General features: G+C 40.2%; 1 protein-coding gene across 3 annotated transcripts in view; it reads left to right on the forward strand.

Moving 5' to 3' along the window:
* The window catches only part of cd2ap (CD2-associated protein), a 103,005-nt gene that overhangs the window by 39,881 nt on the left and 40,818 nt on the right, over positions 1-22,306 (forward strand). For 2 of the 3 annotated variants that reach the window (XM_080882921.1, XM_080882920.1), the window contains exons 3-11: positions 27-195; positions 3,286-3,386; positions 4,207-4,336; positions 5,852-6,030; positions 7,478-7,565; positions 14,734-14,828; positions 15,875-15,973; positions 17,640-17,693; positions 22,146-22,182. In XM_080882921.1, the coding sequence (XP_080739047.1) occupies positions 27-195; positions 3,286-3,386; positions 4,207-4,336; positions 5,852-6,030; positions 7,478-7,565; positions 14,734-14,828; positions 15,875-15,973; positions 17,640-17,693; positions 22,146-22,182 (952 nt within the window). The remainder of the gene's footprint in view (positions 1-26; positions 196-3,285; positions 3,387-4,206; positions 4,337-5,851; positions 6,031-7,477; positions 7,566-14,733; positions 14,829-15,874; positions 15,974-17,639; positions 17,694-22,145; positions 22,183-22,306) is intronic. The other variant, XM_080882922.1, reaches the window with a different exon arrangement.

The raw sequence follows: 22,306 nt of genomic DNA on the forward strand, positions 1-22,306 counted from the left end.
GTATGTGTTTGTATATGTATTCATAGGAACTGAAAAAGGACCCTAAAGAGGGCAGTCAAACAGCAGATGAGCCAAAGGAAGAGCAGCCTCAGAAGAGAGAGAAGGTGGGGAACGTGGCCGGCCTGGTCCAGAGAATAAGCACTCTTGGCATCCCGACCGGTGCCTTCCAGCCACCAGTGCCCGCAGCTTCAAAGAGTAAGGAGCCCGAGTTTGGTGTTTGAATGTTTGGAGGGAATGAGACTTTAAAGTGCTTGGTGTCCAGGACGTGGACTTCTGGTAAAACTTGTTCATGTAGCATCTGGCAGGTTAAGAGAAGTTGATGCTTCCTTTTATTATTTCAGCTGTACGTTCCACATCTTCACCGTGTCTCGTTTCGCTCAGAGGTCTTTAACTGAATACAGATCTTTGTCTTCTGCATGTATCTATCTATTCTTCTGAGTGGAGAGCTCAAAGTGTCCATGTTACAGTAGAGCTGGGCGATATGAGATTTTTTCATATCACGATATGTTTTTTTTCATTTCAGGCGATAACGATATCTATCACGATATAAGCCAAATAACTATATTTGTAAGATTTAAATGTGCCGTTGCTCACAAGTAAAATGTGAAATAATCAGCAGCTTGTTTTTATTTAAATATTTATTTCCCATAATAAGTTCAACAGGGTAGATGTACTTAAGGAACATGAGACTTTTTCAGATAAATAAAGGCAAATATTGCAAACTACACAAAAGGCAGCCGCTAAAGCGTTTAAGTTTCAAAATAGAACAAATGAAACAGACTACTAAATTGTCAATTCCACTTAGAAACAAAGTATTAATTCTAAAAATAAATCTTAGTTTGTTTTGCAGAAGAACAGACAAAACTGACTAACTTTTGTCAGTATCAAATAAACTGAGAACTAAAAGGAAATTCTCAATCTCTCCTTGTTGTATAGCTGAGCTTTTCAAACAGTTTTAACAGTTACTTTAGTCTGACAAAAGCCGAATGACGAATTAGCGCTTCCAGTCAGAGACTGAGGCTACGTCCACACGTACACGGGTATTTTTGAAAACGGAGATTTTCCGTTTTTGTTTTAAAAAATAATCCCGTCCACACATAAAGGCAGAAATGAAGGAAAACGCTGCTATGAACATGCCAAAGCAGCAGGTGGCGCTAGATTCCTAACCGTGCAGAAATGTTGGCCAATCAGAAGTCTAGAAGCCTCGGTGGGAAAAAGTAAACAAAGCTGGGGCATAGAAGCAGAACAGAGTCGTATGTGTGGACGGACAGTAACTGTGTGTATATGTAAGCATTTAAACACTGCAGAGAGTAGAATTAACAGTAACAGTATTGTAGAAATTCATTTCACCGAAACAATAACGTGGCGCACAGTGTGACGCATGCACCAGTTTATTGTATTTCCAGACTTGCTTTCGGCACAATTTACAGTGCACGCTACTCTGTTTTTTGTCAGACATGAAATAGCCGAAATACCTTCACACTACGGAACTTCTTTGGCTCTTCCGTTCGACAATCTCTCCGGCATTGGAACCATCATCTGTTTTCTCTTCGGTCACGCTCGGTTGATTTTTCTAGTCGGCACACTCATTTCCTCCATTACGCGCTGGCTCCATTACCCGCTGGCTGCTTCCCAAACAAACACACGTGCGGCTTGGCACTTGTGCTGTACGTAACAAGTCACGCGACGTGACGCTGATGGTTCGGCTCTGCGCTACTTAATTTGGATCGGCTGACCTTTTTTTTTAAGAGGACAAGAGCGGCGAGGTCTATCGCGATAGCTTAATTTCTCTATCGAGTAAAAGTTATATCGCGATACATATCGTTATCGTTCTATCGCCCAGCTCTATGTTACAGGCAGGTAAAGGCAGCCTCAGAGCACTAAGAAGAGACTGCGTCGATGCATCCACCTGTTTAGGTCATTCTTTCAAAAAGGCCCTGAGACACTGATATTGAAAACCTTGAAGTAGTTTAAGTAAAGCTGAAATGCTTGTGCCAGCTGACCCATCAAGGTTTCATTTACTGAGTGGTGAATTAAAATGAATTAGAAACAAGCGTAGAGCTCAATCTATTTCCACTTTTTTGTTCTTATTCCGATTTTGATTTATTATAAATTGAAAAACTGTAATAGAAAATAAATCTGTATTCTTTGGGTTCTTTTTGTGACAGAGGGTTGTTTATGTTGTTGGAGTTTATATTGTGCTGCTTGTAGTCCTTGTCCTGCTCTGCAACCACAGTGAACTCAGTGTAACGACATATGAGCCAGAGGGAGATGGCATGCATGGCCTAACTGAATTCATGATATTATTCAGTGTCCAACCACATCGAGCTACACAGAGCAGGCAGGGAGAGCACGAGGTCAGAAAGTAATGTGGTAGAGAATAGGATAGACCCACCTTCTGATTGAGTTGACTAGCTGAGTGTGCCATATCCTTTGGGTTCTCAGTTCTCAGTATGATCCTCCCCTTGTCACGCCTGGAGAAGATGGAGAAGGCTCCAGCTTTAAAAAATAAAACCCAGTGTGTGAGGTCACAGTTGCTACATTGTCTTTGATATACAGTCTTTGGGCTTTATAGTTTTGATACTTTTTGTGATGCCAAGAACACAAATTCATATGAGCTTGACTGATTTCTTTATCCATGGTTGGTTGTTATTAGCCAATATTGGCTGTTTGCTGAGCTGCATTTATAACATATAAATGATGTCACAAACACAGAAGACAGTTGGGCAAGAGTGTAAACAAGTAAATAAAAGCAGAACAAACAAATACAACCGTTATGAGGATAGTCTCATATAAAATATTGGCCAATGTACTGGACTATTTGAATCAATGATTACTTGGTATCTTAAAAGACAGTTAAATGTATAATCATAAACGGTAATTTAAACTCTAAAATGTTGCATACTGTCAGTAAGTTGGTTAAACCATTCGTTTATTAAATAAAGGCTAATGCTACTAGCAGCACCTTTCTATTAGAAGTTATATTTTCTAGGAAAAAAATAAGAATTCTAAGGTTGATTAAAAACATTTCACTAAATGACCTATGTGAATATCCATATTCTTTGAATATTCTGCACAGCTCTGCTTGATCAATAGGGCGGGGCTACTTCATGCTGTATGATCACCTTGTAGAAGAGTTTCTTATGAGCGAGCTTTTCATTAAAGGCCATCCCACTGGCTGGATCCATGCCTTTGTTGCTTTCCTGCATCGCTTACTTTTACGTTGCAGACGTGCAGGTTTACAAACAGCAAACGCAGGTCTGCTTTTTTTCTTCTTCTTCTCAGAGCCTAAGAAGAGACAGTGCAAGGTGCTATTTGAGTATCAACCGCAGAACGAAGACGAGCTGGAGCTGAAAGTTGGAAACATCGTAGAGATCACTGAAGAGGTACTGTGAAAAACCAGGCCGCATTGTCAAAGGAGCTTGCAAAGAAAAGCGTCTGGACTTCTTTAAGTTACTTGAAGACGTTTCACCTCTCATCCGAGAAGCTTCTTCAGTTCTAAGGTCAAATGATGGAGAGTCCCAGATATAAACCTAGTGGGAGTATCCCCCCACAGAGGGACAAAAGGACCCCCTGATGATCCTCTAATCGCCTGAGCCAAGGTGTGAAACTGGGTGTGGGTCCCAATCAGCCAGAGTTTCGGGTGAGTTCATTGTGAAACCTGGCCCCACCTTATCATGCGAATTCCTGGGATCAGATGGCCCAGGATGTGAGTGGGCGTTAAGGCGTCTGGGAAGGGATCTCAAAACTGGATTATAGATGGCAGAGAGTTGGTGTCGTAAACCACCGCCTCTGTTCAAAGATGGTTGCTCACAGTGGACATAGATGGCTTGAAGCCATCTATGTCCAATGAGAGGTGAAACGTCTTCAAGTAACTTAAAGAAGTCCAGACGCTTTTCTTTGCAAGCTCCTTTGACTACGAGGACCTGGATGACTGAGAACCTTCACAGACACCAGGCCCCATTGAAGATATTTTTTAGTCTAACTGCTTCCTTGTGTATAGGTGTAGTGTTACATGAATGTTATGGTTTTGCAGTGCAGACACGTTTTGGCAAGTGAGAGATGTCAGTGGTTGTGCTGTGGGAAAAGTTTTTCACTTTTCCTTTGGACCTTTCTTGTTGCCCTCATGGCATCAGAATGTTCTGACTGAACCTCTCAATCTCTCTACACAATCAGGACTGATTGCTTTATTTGACATGTGCACAGGTAGAAGAGGGCTGGTGGAGCGGCACCTTGAACGGTAAATCAGGCATTTTTCCCTCCAACTTTGTCAAAGAGCTGGAGCCCATGGGAGACATCGGAGAGTCCAATGACACCAGCAGAGCAGATGACACTGGTAAAAATTTTAAAAAAGGGTGCAGCTGAATTTAAAAACATTTGGATTTGAATTTACTAACTTTGTGTAATTTGTCTTTAGTCAGTGTGCTAATCATTTAATAAACCATAAATACCACTTATACAATAGTGTTTATGGAGAAATACCTCAGAGCTGTGGAGGTAGGAGTGTGATATGATTTTAACCACAATAAAATGATCAGAGAAAGTTGGAAGCAACAGGAGATCACTCGGTTTTCACTGTTTTGCACACTGCTACACAGCAAAACACACCGAAGTGTAATGATCCCAGCAGTGAATGAAGGGGCCGTAAAGAAACCAACCAAACAGCTGGCCATCAGCAAACATTCATCAGACACAGTGAACACTGCTAGTTATTTTCTAAATCTAGAGCTTGTTAGTTAAGCTGTGTTGTTTCTGTATTTAAAGGTCATTACTCCATTGTTAGTAGAATTAAGTGCAGTTAATGAAGCCGTTCAGTTTAGAATGCAGTCCGTCTGAAACAAGCCTCAACAAGCCAGTAGGCTAAGTTGTTTAGTCTACAGCTGCATGTTTTTAAGCCTTCTGCCCGGTTCTTCTATGACTGAGAGATACAGAAGCTCTTTAAAAAAAAAGTCAATTTAGGATCCACAGATTGATGGCAGTCAGTAGTAAACAAGTATTTCATATGAGAGCGTATTGGAGGAAAGTTCTATCAGTCAGAGTGTGTGTGTGTGTGTGTGTGTGTGTGTGTGTGTGTGTGTGTGTGTGTGTACTGTAGGACAATGAGAGCAGAGTCAACACGTTTTTTATGAAACTATAAAAGCCAGATATGTTGTGTAGCTAAACCACAGCTAGCTGGGTGACTACCTTTTATGTTGATTGTCACTGTGAAAGGTAAATCTTTGCATTACTGACAGAGCTGCTTAGCTCAACTATCAACACCATTTCATATTGTACAGAATTTAGTAACATGGATCATGTTAGCTGCTGAAGTAATTTGGCAAGCTGATAAACTAGCATTTCTACCGGGATATGACTTTGCTAGTGATAACGTTAGCAATGAAGCCGAACAAATGACTATCCAGCTAGCTATGACTGATCTACACTGCATGCAATTGTTAGATTTGTGACCAGAGAACAGAGAAGAGGTCAGGACCAGTTTTAATCTGAACACTTCCTAAATGAATCATGCTCAGCTGAGACTGATTTTAATCTTCCCTGGCTTTGGATTAGACCATTGATGGATATTTTTGTTTTTATGGTACCGCTTGTCATAGGTGCTTAATTCACTATGAAAGTTGAATGAAAACAGCATTTCCTTGACTTTGTAACTAAGAATTTCACTTTAAAAGTATTATTATTGTGATGGTCAAGCAGAAGCCCCACTATGATTTGAGATGGAATACCCTGTTTAAGAAGTAAATCACAGTTGCAGCACTGACTGGCGGCTGAAAACAGACTCTTCTGGTGTCTTATAAAGTACTACAGTAATAGTAAAATGAACCCCTGTTAACTCAAACTCTGTCTCAATCAGATGGAAATGGAGCGGAAAGCATTGGCACACCCACCTCACCATTGCCCACTCCGGGGAACGGAGGCATTGCCCAGCCCAAGAAGATCAAAGGAGTCGGCTTCGGAGATATTTTCAAAGATGCTTCTTACAAAAAACGGCACTCAGTGCAAACCCCTGACAAAGAGGAGAAGAACGAAAACGTAAGTGTGATTTACACCACAGTAATGGCAGACATCAGGCAAAAGCTCCTTGCCATAAATCGAGCTGCCACACGTTTCTCCCCCCCCATTTTTCCTGCAGTTATAGAAATCACGATATTGTGGATTTCCTTGTATCAAGCATCACAGAATGAGTGTTTGATTAATACCATGCATTACTGAGGGCAGTGTGTCATAATATTATTGTGACATGACAGGATTGTATCTAAGTGGTTTAGTTTTGTATCCTTATGTTATTTGACTTCGTTCTGGTAACCATATCGTAACAACATCAAATCCTTATATTACTGCGATAATATCACATCTTGATATTGTGACAGTATTGTACTGTAATAGTATCATGTCTTATTGTGATAGTATCATGTTGTCACAATATTCTATCCTAAAAGTATCACATTGCGAAAATATTGTGTCATATCTTGACAACATCAGGCCATGATAGGATTATATTAGGACAGTATTATTACATGATCTTAGTGTGCTGTATGTTTCTGTTGGTTGACACCCCATGTGTGATTCAAGTCATATCTGTAATGATTATTTTTATGTTAGCTTGTCAGCTCTTCTGTTCAGTCTGACACTCATGAGGCTCATATATTACTGTGGACACTGAAGGACCATACCTACATTAATGTTTATTTTAATGAACACACTTGTTGCTATCATCACAGTAAGTCCAAGCCGGAACTTTCACCTTCACCTGTCAAGTATAATTTTCTCAAATATGGAAAGAGTAAATCCCAGCCTGCTCCTGATAAACAACTCGATGCATAAGCTCAGTGAATAATTAGTATAGCGTTTATTGTTTTTCTGAAACTTTGCCTCTCTCTCTCTCTTCTTCACAACAGCTTTCACACTCTGTCTTTATCACTAGCTCAGCTTCCCCCACTCTCCTCCACTCCTTACATACCACCACATTTCACATGTTCTCCCACAGTCTTCTTCACAGCTTCAGGTATCTTCATGTGACCTTCATCATCCCTCAAACACTACTGTCTGACTTTGACTTATTGCACCTTTTAGGGACCCCCCCCCCCCCCCCCCCCCCGACCCGACCCGACTCAAATAAACCCCCAAAACCTTAAAAACTGATTCATACCTATTCCTTTTAGCACCTCATTGTTGCTGGCATTCAAACATTTCTCAGGATTCTTTATCCTCATGCTCTGTTTTTCTTGCCTGTGACTGAAGCACTTGTCATTCTTCTTTCCTGCTGCGTCCTATGATCCGTAACTATTAATCTCATAATTAGCAACACAGTCCATCCGATGTCCTTTAAAAAAAAAAAAGAAAAAAAAAGAAAGAAAGCTGTTTGGATTATTCCACTCATTTCAGTTCAGACACACTGTTCAACAGACAACGCGCCTCCAAACACTGTCCACTCATGTCTGATAAATCATTCCCATCTGTATGGTTTGCTTCATTTTAGCCAATCCCATCAATACCCCTTGCTGCAAAGCCCGCCCCTCCCAACACGACAGATTCACAGAAAGCAGATGGAGACAGCAAAGCCAAAGGTAACACACTACAAACATACTTCAGGTGCATTAGTGTAATTTCTGTCACCAGTCTATAGATCTGTATGAGAGTGATGTTTGTCTTTTTGTTTATCTTTTTGTGAGATTTATTGATTTTAAATACTGAAAACCTTGGTTCAAAACAGTCTACAGAGTGGAATTGCAAGCCTTAAAATCTACTGTAAAATCTGAAGTGTGATCTACATGCATCCCTTTTCTGCTAAGGGGTATTGATTATGGAGGAGTATGGAGCAGCACTGACCAATTAGCTGCCACCATGCAAAAAAGAGTCAAAAAAGAGTGTTTATATTAATGAACCTAAATGAAGCATTAGTGCATTACTGGTGATGTTGTTAAAGCGTTCAGCATATCGGTGAGCTACTGATATTTTGGTGGATCTGATGCAGCTTTGCATTTGTTGACAAGATGTAGTTGGAACTATTTCCCACATGCAGTAACCCTCTGTAGATTATTTCAGAAAATTAACAAGCAGCAAACCTGCAACAAATCTGGTAGAGGTGAGTTTTTCTCGGTGGCAGTGGGTTCTTAACTTTCTACAAAAAGGACTATGTGAAATGAATCTAAGTGTACATCATTAAGCCCAGAGTAAACCTGGCCACGTGCAGTACCTGATAGATGTATTAGTCTGCCCCCCAGTGTAGTATTTAGGCCACAGCTGTCCCACATTAACAGTATTGGTAAGAAATCCCTTTTATGCTTCTGTCATGGTCAATCCACCAGTATGCACAGGTGCTTTCATCTGAATTTTTTTAATGCTAAAATATAATAATAAGTATTAGTATTATTATTATCCATGAATTTACAGAGTAAATAATGAAGCACATGATTATTTTTTGATTCAGATGCCAAATTAGCTATTTGCTTGCATTCTTGGACAGAAAGTATAGCCTTTTTGTTTGAATATTCTGTTTGATTAAATGTACTGAAGCTTTAAGTACTAGACACAGAAGGATCAGATCAGTTGTCGGTTCATATAACAATAAGACAATGACCCAAGCAGGCTTCAAAGCTGTGCAGAGACCCAGAAGAAGGAATCTGGAGTGCTGGAACTGATGGGCCAACCAGGTCAAAGTCCGGACTATTAAACAAATCTGGAATTTAGTGGATTCAAAGATAATCAGACAGCTAACCTATGGGATCTAATAAAAGAAACTGTCAAAGTGCATAAAAACAATGCCAGAATACCAGATGTTATCAAGGCCAGAGGAGGTTGCATGAAAATATTTCTATGGTCACACTGTGTGAATAAGGACCATGTTAATTGCCCAAAAATGTCAAAATAGTGTCTATAGTTTTAAACACGTTTTTGGCATTTTTCTAAAATATTTGTGTGTCTAATAAACGTGTTAAATGGTAAATAGTCATGTTGTTTTACAACACTCAAAGCACATTCTATAACATTCATAAGCACTTTTTCTACATGTCAGTGCTTTCTGTCCAATGTTCACACATTTACACTTGGTAGTTTAAGAATATAATCCACCCACTGTTATCATCTTCAATGCCCTGTACCAACATAGAGCAGAGCAGCTATCTGAATACTACTCCAACAGAGGTCGATTATTTTGTTAATAATTTTACCTCTTCACTACGTACGACTAACTCCTAAGCTGAAGAGGAAATGGCGTATCACAAATTTAGAGGATCATCATTTAGCCTGGAGAAATAGTTTGTTGCTTTATAAGAAAGCCCTCCGCAAAGCCAGAACATCTTACTATTTGTCACTGATTGAAGAAAATAAGAACAACCCCAGGTTTCTCTTCAGCACTGTAGCCAGGCTGACAAAAAGTCAGAGCTCTTTTGAGCCAACCATCCCTTTAACGTTAACTAGTAATGACTTCATGAACTTCTTCACAAATAAAATTTTTATCATTAGAGAAAAAAAATTACCAATAATCATCCCACAGATGTAATATTATCTACAGCTACTCTTAGTACCATTGATGTTAAGTTAGACACTTTTTCTCCAATTGATCTTTCTGAGTTAACTTCAATAATTACTTCCTCCAAACCATCGTGTCTTTTAGACCCCATTCCTACAAAACTGCTCAAAGAAGTCCTGCCATTAATTAATTCTTCGATCTTAAATATGATCAACCTATCTCTAATAATCGGCTATGTACCACAGGCCTTCAAGCTAGCTGTAGTTAAACCTTTACTCAAAAAGCCATCTCTAGACCCAGCAGTCTTAGCTAATTATAGGCCAATCTCCAACCTTCCTTTCATATCAAAAATCCTTGAAAGAGTAGTTGTCAAACAGCTAACTGATCATCTGGCTTATTTGAAGAGTTTCAGTCAGGTTTCAGAGTTCATCACAGCACAGAAACAGCTTTAGTGAAGGTTACAAATGATCTTCTTATGGCCTCTGACAGTGGACTCGTCTAGCAGGACAAGCACAGAGATCTTAGTGCAGCATTCGATACTGTCGACCATAATATCCTATTAGAGAGATTAGAACATGCTGTAGGTATTACAGGTACTGTGCTGCAGTGGTTTGTATCATATCTATCTAATAGACTCCAATTTGTGCATGTAAATGGAGAGTCCTCTTCACACACTGAGGTTAATTATGGAGTTCCACAGGGTTCAGTGCTAGGACCAATTCTGTTTACACTATACAGTGGGGCAAAAAAGTATTTAGTCAGCCACCGATTGTGCAAGTTCCCCCACCTAAAATGATGACAGAGGTCAGTAATTTGCACCAGAGGTACACTTCAATTGTGAGAGACAAAATGTGAACAAAAATCCATGAATCCACATGGTAGGATTTGTAAAGAATTTATTCGTAAATCAGGGTGGAAAATAAGTATTTGGTCAATAACAAAAATACAACTCAATACTTTGTAACATAACCTTTGTTGGCAATAACAGAGGTCAAACGTTTACTATAGGTCTTTACCAGGTTTGCACACACAGTAGCTGGTATTTTGGCCCATTCCTCCATGCAGATCTTCTCGAGAGCAGTGATGTTTTGGGGCTGTCGCCGAGCAACACGGACTTTCAACTCCCGCCACAGATTTTCTATGGGGTTGAGGTCTGGAGACTGGCTAGGCCACTCCAGGACTTTCAAATGCTTCTTACGGAGCCACTCCTTTGTTGCCCGGGCGGTGTGTTTTGGATCATTGTCATGTTGGAAGACCCAGCCTCGTTTCATCTTCAAAGTTCTCACTGATGGAAGGAGGTTTTGGCTCAAAATCTCACGATACATGGCCCCATTCATTCTGTCCTTAACAAGGATCAGTCGTCCTGTCCCCTTGGCAGAAAAACAGCCCCATAGCATGATGTTTCCACCCCCATGCTTCACAGTAGGTATGGTGTTCTTGGGATGCAACTCAGTATTCTTCTTCCTCCAAACACGACGAGTTGAGTTTATACCAAAAAGTTCTACTTTGGTTTCATCTGACCACATGACATTCTCCCAATCCTCTGCTGTATCATCCATGTGCTCTCTGGCAAACTTCAGACGGGCCTGGACATGCACTGGCTTCAGCAGCGGAACACGTCTGGCACTGCGGGATTTGATTCCCTGCCGTTGTAGTGTGTTACTGATGGTGACCTTTGTTACTTTGGTCCCAGCTCTCTGCAGGTCATTCACCAGGTCCCCCCGTGTGGTTCTGGGATCTTTGCTCACCGTTCTCATGATCATTTTGACCCCACGGGATGAGATCTTGCGTGGAGCCCCAGATCGAGGGAGATTATCAGTGGTCTTGTATGTCTTCCATTTTCTGATGATTGCTCCCACAGTTGATTTTTTTCACACCAAGCTGCTTGCCTATTGTAGATTCACTCTTCCCAGTCTGGTGCAGGTCTACAATACTTTTCCTGGTGTCCTTCGAAAGCTCTTTGGTCTTGGCCATGGCGGAGTTTGGAGTCTGACTGTTTGAGGCTGTGGACAGGTGTCTTTTATACAGATGATGAGTTCAAACAGGTGCCATTCATACAGGTAACGAGTGGGGGACAGAAAAGCTTCTTACAGAAGACGTTACAGGTCTGTGAGAGCCAGAGATTTTCCTTGTTTGAGGTGACCAAATACTTATTTTCCACCCTAATTTACGAATAAATTCTTTACAAATCCTACCATATGAATTCATGGATTTTTTTTTCACATTCTGTCTCTCACAGTTGAAGTGTACCTCTGGTGCAAATTACTGACCTCTGTCATCATTTTAAGTGGGGGAACTTGCACAATCGGTGGCTGACTAAATACTTTTTTGCCCCACTGTACATGCTTCCCCTAGGCAGCATCATTAGAAGACATAAAGCATAAATTTTCACTGCTATGCAGATGACACCCAGCTCTATCTGTCCATGAAGCCAGATAAAACACAACAATTAGTTAAACTGCAGGAATGTCTTAAAGACATAAAGACCTGGATGGCCGCTAACTTTCTGCTTCTTAATTCAGATAAAACTGAGGTTATTGTACTCGGCCTTGAAAATCTTAGAAATATGGTATCTAACCAGATTCTTACTCTGGATGGCATTACCTTGGCCTCCAGTAATACTGTGAGGAACCTTGGAGTCATTTTTGACCAGGATATGTCCTTCAACGCACATATTAAACAAATATGTAAGACTGCGTTCTTCCATTTGCGCAACATCTCTAAAGTTAGAAATATCCTGTCTCAGAGTGACGCTGAAAAACTAGTTCATGCATTTATTACTTCCAGGCTGGACTACTGTAATTCATTATTATCAGGATGTCCAAAAAACTCGCTGAAAAGTCTTCAGCTAATCCAAAATGCTGCAGCAAGAGTCCTGACAGGGACTAGAAAGAGAGCATATTTCTCCTGTTTTGGCTTCCCTTCACTGGCTTCCTGTTAAATCCAGAATTGAATTCAAAATCCTGCTCCTCACATACAAGATCTTAAATAATCAGGCCCCGTCATATCGTAATGACCTTGTAGTACCATATCACGCTATTAGAGCACTTCGCTCTCGCACTGCAGGCCTACTTGTTGTTCCTAGAGTATTTAAAAGTAGAATGGGAGGGAGAGCCTTCAGTTTTCAGGCCCCTCTTCTGTAGAACCAGCTTCCAGTTTGGATTCGGGAGACAGACACTATCTCTACTTTTAAGATTAGGCTTAAAACTTTCCTTTTTGCTAAAGCATATAGTTAGGGCTGGACCAGGTGACCCTGAATCCTCCCTTAGTTATGCTGCAATAGACGTAGGCTGCCAGGGATTCCCATGATTCATTGAGTTTTTCCTTTCCAGTCACCTTTTTCACTCACTATGTGTTAATAGACCTCTTTGCATTGAATCATATCTGTTATTAACCTCTGTCTCTCTTCCACAGCATGTCTTTTATCCTGTCTTCCTTCTCTCACCCCAACCGGTCGCAGCAGATGGCCGCCCCTCCCTGAGCCTGGTTCTGCCGGAGGTTTCTTCCTGTTAAAAGGGAGTTTTTCCTTCCCACTGTCGCCAAAGTGCTTGCTCATAGGGGGTCATATGATTGTTGGGTTTTTCTCTGTATCTATGAAGCACCTTGACGCAACTTTTGTTGTGATTTGGCGCTATATAAATAAAATTGAATTGAATTGAATTGAATAGTACTCGGCCTTGTCATACACTGCTTTGAAAGTAACAGTAACAGTATTGCTAGTAGCTGCTTGGCCCATTCAGCGTTCTAGTCACTTAGCAATCCTACCAGGTATTCCCCCTGTCATTCAAGTACAAGTTACTGAGTTTCATTGAGGTTCTGTGCTCTCTGCTGTTTTTGTTTTTGTTTTTTCTCTTATTTTGAATGATCTTTAATAGGCTTAAAAGGTGAGCAGGACAGTGACCCTAAATATCTAAGTAAGAGCACTGAATGACATCACCGACAACCTTCGCCGATCGAGGCGATTCAGTTGGAGCCCAAACCCTGTAGAGATCCTCTGGATTGATCTCAGTAGCTGTTTACACTTGATATCCTGAGAATGTGACTGAGCTGAAACAGTTCTTCCAAGAATGGGCTAAACTTCCTTTTCGAGGTTTCTGCTTGCCTGATCTACAGATCAGGCAAGCAGAAAGCAAATTCCCAGGCAAGCTGCTGGGAATTTGTTTGTGCTACAGAAAATGGTTGACAGCTCATTAAAGCCGAGCATCCTTTTACCGTCGGCACTGGGAATGTTTAACGAGTGTGTCCAATAAATGCCAGGAATGATTAGAATCCCATTGTTGAAGAAATAAAGGTAAAAAGAGACTTGCACAAAACCTGAGAAAAGTCCTGCCAAAGGTGATGAATCTCAAATTCAGCTGTTTGTCTTGGCCAGGTCATTCATATACAGCAGACAGGTGCTGGCTTGAGGTCATGGATAAAAGAAGCAGAAATGAGCTTTTTCTGAATTGTGGCTAGGCTCTGCTTTCCTGATGGGCGGCGATCTTGGTCTTTCAGGAGGGGCTTGGAGTGGAGCTGCTACTCCTCCACGTCAAAAAAGAGTGGGATGGGATGGAATGGGATGGGATGGGATGGACGCCTCCAGGCCGAGGTGTTATCCTGCAGGGAGGAGGTCCTAGGACAAACTACAGAGGTTGTAACTGTCAGCTGGCCTGTTAATGTCTGAAAGTTGGAGGAAGCAGGTGGAGAAAGGGAGGTCACTGCTCATCCTTCTGCCCCTGCAGACCTGCCCCAGATATTGTCATAGATTGATTGATGAATGATTAAAAGTCGATTGCCTTTTGGGTGAAGGGTTAGCATATTTGTTGGTCTGAATAAGTGTAAATGAGATTATTGAAAGTTTTTATGTGCTCCTTTTTTACCTTTACGTATTCAACATGTATTCAACATGATGTTTGCTTAGCACCTCACTTTGAATAATATATGAACAAAAATTGACAGTTATTGTTTGCTACTAGCCAATGCATGTTGCTTTTGTTTATAGGTTTATATTTTTTTGTTTTATATGTAACTCACTAGGAGTTAGAAATTGAGTGAGAAATTGATGTAGAACACTGGGCAGGCTCCCCATGCTTCTCACATCACACTATCTGGCTGAGAAACATGAAAACATCCCCGAGGTTGCTCTTTAAATATAGATACTGTTTAATATTTTTCGTCTTTTAGTAAAGAGACAAATGTGGTGACAAGTTGAATAAAGTAGTGTATTGGTGATTTTTCTTTGTGTCTTCAATCTATAATAGAAGCCAATGTTTTGGTTTCCACAGCTAAAGAGTACTGTAAGGTGGCGTACGCTTACAAAGCCACAAACGAGGACGAGCTCACCCTGAATGAAGGCGATATTGTACACGTGCTGAGCAAGGTAAGCCTCCAGGTGACTCATGCTGTAAACTTGTGTAATGAAATACCTTTTCGTCAGTGTCACAACCCAACATGTGAAGCAGAAGAACAGGTGAAGAACAAGGGAACTTTAGCAAAAAGGAAATGTGCAATCCTGTTACATGTCTGTGTGCACCAACTCTTCTCACATGATCAGGAGTTGAGCAGCTAAATGTGTATCATCTGATATCATAATGTTGCCTAGCAGCAATTTAGCAACAGGCTAAAATAGCTTGTGCTTAGCACTTAGGCACATATAACACTATATAAAAGCATTATATCACTGTAATTTAACAATAATAACATTTCATTTCTGCTTGTTGTATGATGATACTGTTATGTTGCCTGGCAAAAAACAAACTGTTCTTTGCTTTTGTTTTCAGCACCTCATACAAGTTATTGCTTCACAGCAACATTATAAAATCATCATGCTGCCTGAAATCACCCATTTTTACCATTTATGCATCTACAACATGAACATTGCTGCTTTCATTTTGCAGCCAACCGCACAAACAATACTGTAGCATGGACTTGTACCAAACCAGTTACACTCTTATAACCTAGCTCTCAGAACTGGATGTAATTATTTATGTGTGGGGAGTTCATAGCAGCCCTATAGCTGCATTGCAAGAGAGAAAAGTGGAAGCAACACGTGGTTTCTTGTAATTCTTGGGAAGCTGCCTCCATCTAGTGGTGAAACGAGAAAAGTGCATTCAAATGAAAACAAGTTTTGACATATTAGTAGAGGGAGTTAAGTTTTGTTTTGTTTTTTAAGCTGGTCTTTTTGTTTTTCCCTGTCCTGTTTTACATATTTTCTTTGACTCCTTTATTGCCAAGACCCCTGATAGCGTAGGGTCAGGGTTCAGGCTATGTAGTTTTCAAAGTAATAAAAAACTTTCTTTCTTTTTTTTTTTTTTTCAAAAAGGAGATTACATTAGTTTTAAATAAAGAAAAAACAACAGCCTTATTGGACATACGTGTGATGTCATGCTAGCCTCCGCTCATTGTTTTCTGTTGCCTCTGTCACAGGACACAGGAGAGCCGGGCTGGTGGCGAGGCGAAGTCGGAGGCAAAGAAGGCGTCTTCCCTGACAACTTCGTTGTCATGATTTCTGAAGCAGAGAAAGAGGTGGGATTGGAAAAAGAACAGAATGAACTCATTATGGTCTACAGTCAACGTTCCCAGTCATTCGTTACTAGATCATCTGTTATAGGTTCTTTAAGTTAACCGAGGGATTCGTGAGACTCAGGAGGGTGTGGTGGGTGGTGTTCATGGTGTAAAATATGAGAGTAAATAGATACAAGGATATGTTCTTTATATTTGCAGTGATGCAAAATTTAGAAACATCCAGAGTGATCCTTAGAGGCTTACTTCCTTCACTTCATGCTGGAGCAGTTAACACTTAGCTATCCCTTAGTAATGCTGCTATTGGCTTAGACTGCTGGGGGACTTCCCATGATGCACTCAGTCCTTTTGCTGAGCTTCCCCATGTGTTTATATACTACTATAAAATCATCTTTCCATTCCCCTCATCCATTAACCAGTCACAGTGGATATACTGTGCGTATAAATTAAAACCAAACGTCAATAAATTAATTCAGTTTTTTAACCTGAACTCAATTTGATTTGGACCAATGAAAAAGAAATTATGCAGTACTATGTTTTAGTCCTGATTTGTTTTCTGTTCACACGGACCAATCAGGAGGAGTAAATATGATGTCATTCAAACTCTCATCTCTTCATCAGCTTATCAGGACACTTAGGAAAATCACATTCTGGTGACTGACAGCACGTTAATGCTGCGCATGAGAATGAGCCCCACAGGGATGTAGCACTGTGGTGGTCTCCGTATCATTTGAGGTAATCTCCATGTGCAACTCTAAAACTGTTTTTAGCTCTTGTGTCCTGAAGTCTTGTTCAGTTCCTTTGCAAAGTCACTATGATGGTTAGATGTATAGATTAAGTCATCTAAACTCCTCTTAAGGAAAACATTGCAGTTTGGTTTCATCCTTTGGATGCCTTTCAGTGGACTCCAGGAGACTTTCCAAAGTGAATTGTTTAATCCACACACATTCTTTTTTTTCTTTTCTTTTTTTTCTTTTTCTTTTTTATAAATTTCCTGGCTTCTAGTTCCTGTTGCTGTGTTTTAATTCTTGCCCTCATCTGCTCAGTTCAGCTTGATGTAGCCTGGGGTAAAACAAAAACTTTGCACTATTTATGCTTCGATTCCTGTACAAACCTACCTTTCAGGCAATCACCACTCCACCTATGCGTAACATCACCACTCTGGCGTTCCACATTGTGTTTCCCACATCTGTCTCTGCATGTCAAAAAATCTCCTGAATGTGCAGTTCAGGATTTGCTCTTTCTACACAGTTTGATCCCCAGCTGTGTAGTAAACTCTGCAGCGTTCTTACATTTTATTTAGTTTTTAGTGTGAAAATCTTTTGGTCTTTCCTACCCATGAAATTAAACGCAGAGGTTTAGATAAGGACTCCCTGCTTCACACTGCTCACTCAATCCCAGTTTTGACATATGGCGTACTGTATCTTACATCTACCAATTAGTTTTATGGAGCTCGAAGTCGGATTAAATTTCCCATGTCCCAAATGCAGCAAGTAACTGTTGGTGTCGTCCAAATGCTTTTTACAGTACAAAGGAGCCTTTTGAGATCAGTGGAGCAGTTTTTAAACAGTCCGTCAGGTTGTGTAAAATAGTGTGAAAGTCTGACTGATTGATCTCATCAGAGAAAGCTGTTGGAGTGACTTTCTAGCAGATTTCTGTTCTTGTTCAGGCTCCCACATCAATAGGGTCCATCAAATCATCACCAAAGCCAGAGGCAGAAGAGGTAAGCATCCAGAGTACCCGAACTATTCACAAGCACTTCTTTTCATCCTTAGCTGCCTGTATGTAAAGGATGGGTGCAGCTATCATAGTTCCTGTGATGGAAAACAGGATTATGTTCCTCCTTTTCTCTTAACTTTCCTCTCACCGTCCCAAACAGTGGCAGCAGGTGACTACTACTGGTCTCTTCTTGTTGAAAGGGTGGGCTTCCTCCCCACTGTTGACAGTCCTTGCTGATGAGAGATTTTTAGATCTGTGTTTCTGTCAAATACTGCAGGGATCAACATTCTGAGATACACTTTCTTGAGGAATTCACATCAAATTTTCTGTTGTTGTGAAAGGATGCTATTTAAGTTACACTACAGGGAGTGCAGAATTATTAGGCAAGTTGTATTTTTGAGGAATAATTTTATTACTGAACAATAACCATGTTCTCAATGAATCCAAAAAACTCATAAATATCAAAGCTGAATGTTTTTGGAAGTAGTTTTTAGTTTGTTTTTAGTTTTAGCTATTTTAGGGGGATATCTGTGTGTGCAGGTGACTATTACTGTGCATAATTATTAGGCAACTTAACAAAAAACAAATATATACCCATTTCAATTATTTATTTTTACCAGTGAAACCAATATAACATCTCCACATTCACAAATATACATTTCTGACATTCAAAAACAAAACAAAAACAAATCAGCGACCAATATAGCCACCTTTCTTTGCAAGGACACTCAAAAGCCTGCCATCCATGGATTCTGTCAGTGTTTTGATCTGTTCACCATCAACATTGCGTGCAGCAGCAACCACAGCCTCCCAGACACTGTTCAGAGAGGTGTACTGTTTTCCCTCCTTGTAAATCTCACATTTGATGATGGACCACAGGTTCTCAATGGGGTTCAGATCAGGTGAACAAGGAGGCCATGTCATTAGTTTTTCTTCTTTTATACTCTTTCTTGCCAGCCATGCTGTGGAGTACTTGGACGCGTGTGATGGAGCATTGTCCTGCATGAAAATCATGTTCATCTTGAAGGATGCAGACTTCTTCCTGTACCACTGCTTGAAGAAGGTGTCTTCTAGAAACTGGCAGTAGGACTGGGAGTTGAGCTTGACTCCATCCTCAACCCGAAAAGGCCCCACAAGCTCATCTTTGATGATACCAGCCCAAACCAGTACTCCACCTCACCTTGCTGGCGTCTGAGTCGGACTGGAGCTCTCTGCCCTTTACCAATCCAGCCACGGGCCCATCCATCTGGCCCATCAAGACTCACTCTCATTTCATCAGTCCATAAAACCTTAGAAAAATCAGTCTTGAGATATTTCTTGGCCCAGTCTTGACGTTTCAGCTTGTGTGTCTTGTTCAGTGGTGGTTGTCTTTCAGCCTTTCTTACCTTGGCCATGAGTATTGCACACCTTGTGCTTTTGGGCACTCCAGTGATGTTGCAGCTCTGAAATATGGCCAAACTGGTGGCAAGTGGCATCTTGCGGCCCTGTTGACTATTTTGAATGAAATGCTTGATTGTTCGATGATCACGCTTCAGAAGCTTTGCAATTTTGAGACTGCTGCATCCCTCTGCAAGATATCTCACTATTTTTGACTTTTCTGAGCCTGTCAAGTCCTTCTTTTGACCCATTTTGCCAAAGGAAAGGACGTTGCCTAATAATTATGCACACCTGATATAGGGTGTTGATGTCATTAGACCACACCCCTTCTCATTACAGAGATGCACATCACCTAATATGCTTAATTGGTAGTAGGCTTTCGAGCCTTTACAGCTTGGAGTAAGACAACATGCATGAAGAGGATGATGTGGACAAAATACTCATTTGCCTAATAATTCTGTACCCCCTGTATGCTTATCATCCATGGCCACATTCAGTGATTACTATAGGAGATCAATCGGTGCAAATTTGATTTGTTTTGAGTCATTTGATTTAATTTTTGCTTTCAGTTTTGGTGTTTTCTCGCTCACAGGTCTGCTGCTCACCTTTATTATTTAATTTTAATTCCTTGTTATTTACGGGTTTCAACTTTTGGCTTTTATTATTCTTTACTGTTTTATTCTTGTATTTTGGTGCTCATTGGTGTTTTGTTGATTTACATTATGCCCTTACATTTTGTGGCCCCACCTTCTGGCTCCTGCTTTGTGGAGCACATTTTAAATTCAAAGTCCCCGCACAACTATTCAAATCTTGAATCGCAGAAACAGAGGAAAGCAGAAGTGAAATAGCAGAACTGCACTGATATATTTAAAACTATTTCTGTTTTACATTTCAAACTGTTGCTGTGTGCTGCTTGTTGCTGCATGATCTGTACCACAAAGCCTGTTTGCTCGGTACAAGTGAAAATGCATATATGCACAGGAAAAAGTCATTGCTATGCGTTGTTGCATTAAAATGACATCTTTACCTTTTTTGTTCACATGAACAACGTTGATCTATAAAAAGATAGACTAGGTTTGTTTGCTTGTTCTTGCAGTCCGGATTTTTTCCCCCACTTAATAGATTATTTTATTGCACTTATGACTCGTGTTTTGTTTTTCTTAAATACACATAAAGGTGAGTTATAATCATGGATCATGCTGATGATTGAACCATATCTTTAGATATACAGTCATGTGAAACAAGAGTGACCAAGAATTACAGCTCAGACTCTACAGGCCTCTGTTACACCTGATTTATGCTTCAGCAGCAAACCTATGACACACACACCAAGAAATGTAATTACATATCGGGTCAACGCAGCCTGCAACAATTAAAAAGATTCCCTAAATCTAAATCAGGCCTTAATGTGTTAAATATTCATGAATGAGTGAGTGAAGTCATCTGACAATTAAAGCTTTGCTATGCACAGGAACAATAATCCCAAGCACAGCAGCAAATCTATAATGGAAAGGAAAGACTCCAGGTGTTGCAGTGGCCCAAAGTCCAGACCTCAATCTGACTGAAATGCTCAGGGTGAGGTTGTGGGTGTGTGTGTCTTCTTTCTTTTTTTTAACATGACTGTATTATAAATCAGACACACACATAAAAGCCTGTTACGTTCACTGAATCTATAAAAATCTTGGGAAAAGAGCCACTGTGTGACTTTTATCATTGACATGTAACATGCGTGCCCTCAAATCCCTCCATAATCCCTTCTCCGCTTCCATATTTGACTCTTACTTTAGATGTGAATTGCTGGGATGAAATCAGTTTTTATTTAATTTGTGGGAGGTAGAATCGTCTTTAACTGCACATGTTGAAATAACACAACAAGAGAAGTCCTGAACATATTTCAGCCACCCGCTCTCACACTTTAATGTCAACTGGAACAATACAATACATATATACACCTTTGTATATAAGATTTACTGTAATGCTGATGAGTAATTAAAAGTGTTTTCCAGAGATGTTGGTGTGTATTTGCAAAAAAAAAGAAAGCGGGGGAAAAAAGATATATACCCCATTCATTTTGAGAACTGCTTTTGTGTTTGTCATGTTAGGGTTATATAACATGACTGGACAGTAAATAACTCACTCAATGAATGCTGTAAGCCCATCACTGCTGACCATAATATTTTTATGGAAATAGATTTTATTAATGGGTATTAGGATACCAGTGCCTAAGCTATTAAATGTCACAAAGCGGCAGTCTAACTAATGCAGCACAAGTCAGCTGGCGAATCTTGTACTGAAATATTGCCCGTACTCAGACATAATCTTTTTGGTTCCCAGGCATTATTGTCATAATTATGCCAAAGTTTATTGTTGGGAACAGTTAGATGAGAGACACAGTATTAATATAAAGAGAAACCTTTTTAAGTCTGTGTCTGTAAACACCAATAACCTTTAGCATTTTGAAAGTAGCAGCCAACACCTACATGTCTGAGCAAGTAAACCTGCTAAGTGCTAAATGCGTCCAGTGTGATACTCCAGTGCCCGGGTTGGTTTCGGGTGACACTCGCTGTACTTTGCCTCTCCTCCCACCCTATTTCACCCCGTTTCATAGCAGATGGAACCTCGTCATTTTTTTTTATTTTATTTTTTTTTAATTAGTGAAATACTTTGTGTACGTCTGTTAATAATGGTTGAAACCAGCATTGTAAGGCCTTTAAAATGTAGGTCTTATATATTGACTTGTGTTGGCGTTAATCATGTTAGACAGTCAGACTCGTGGTTAATCTTCATTGAATTAATATATTGAGTTGTAATCGAAGAGGGCTGTGCTGTAAAATGACAAAATATTTAAACTGCCTGTGTTGCTCTCCTAATATAAGAAGACAATCACAACATTTCACTGCAGGACTGAATCTAGTGCAACAAATTTAATCTTTGTTTAGACCAAACCGAATTTGTACCTTTCTCCTTAACTCCTGCCTTTTTTTTTTTTTGCTTTTTTTTTTTTAAATAAAGTTAATCACTTTGTTGTGTCATCCTCACACTAACATTTATTAACTCTCTACTTTTGTCTTCCTGTCAGAAACCGAAGAAACCGCCTCCACCATCTAAAAGCACGGGTAAGGAGCAGTTTAACCTCTTTGTCTTATTATCTGCTCTCAAGTCAGTGGGAAGTGTGAAAACGGGCTTCTTACTTTAAATGTCTTGCTATTGAGCAGCTCATTTCTTAAGTAGAATTAGTAG

The sequence above is a fragment of the Rhamphochromis sp. 'chilingali' genome (genome assembly GCF_963969265.1).
Source record: "Rhamphochromis sp. 'chilingali' genome assembly, chromosome: 5".
NCBI classification, from domain to species: Eukaryota; Metazoa; Chordata; class Actinopteri; order Cichliformes; family Cichlidae; genus Rhamphochromis; species Rhamphochromis sp. 'chilingali'.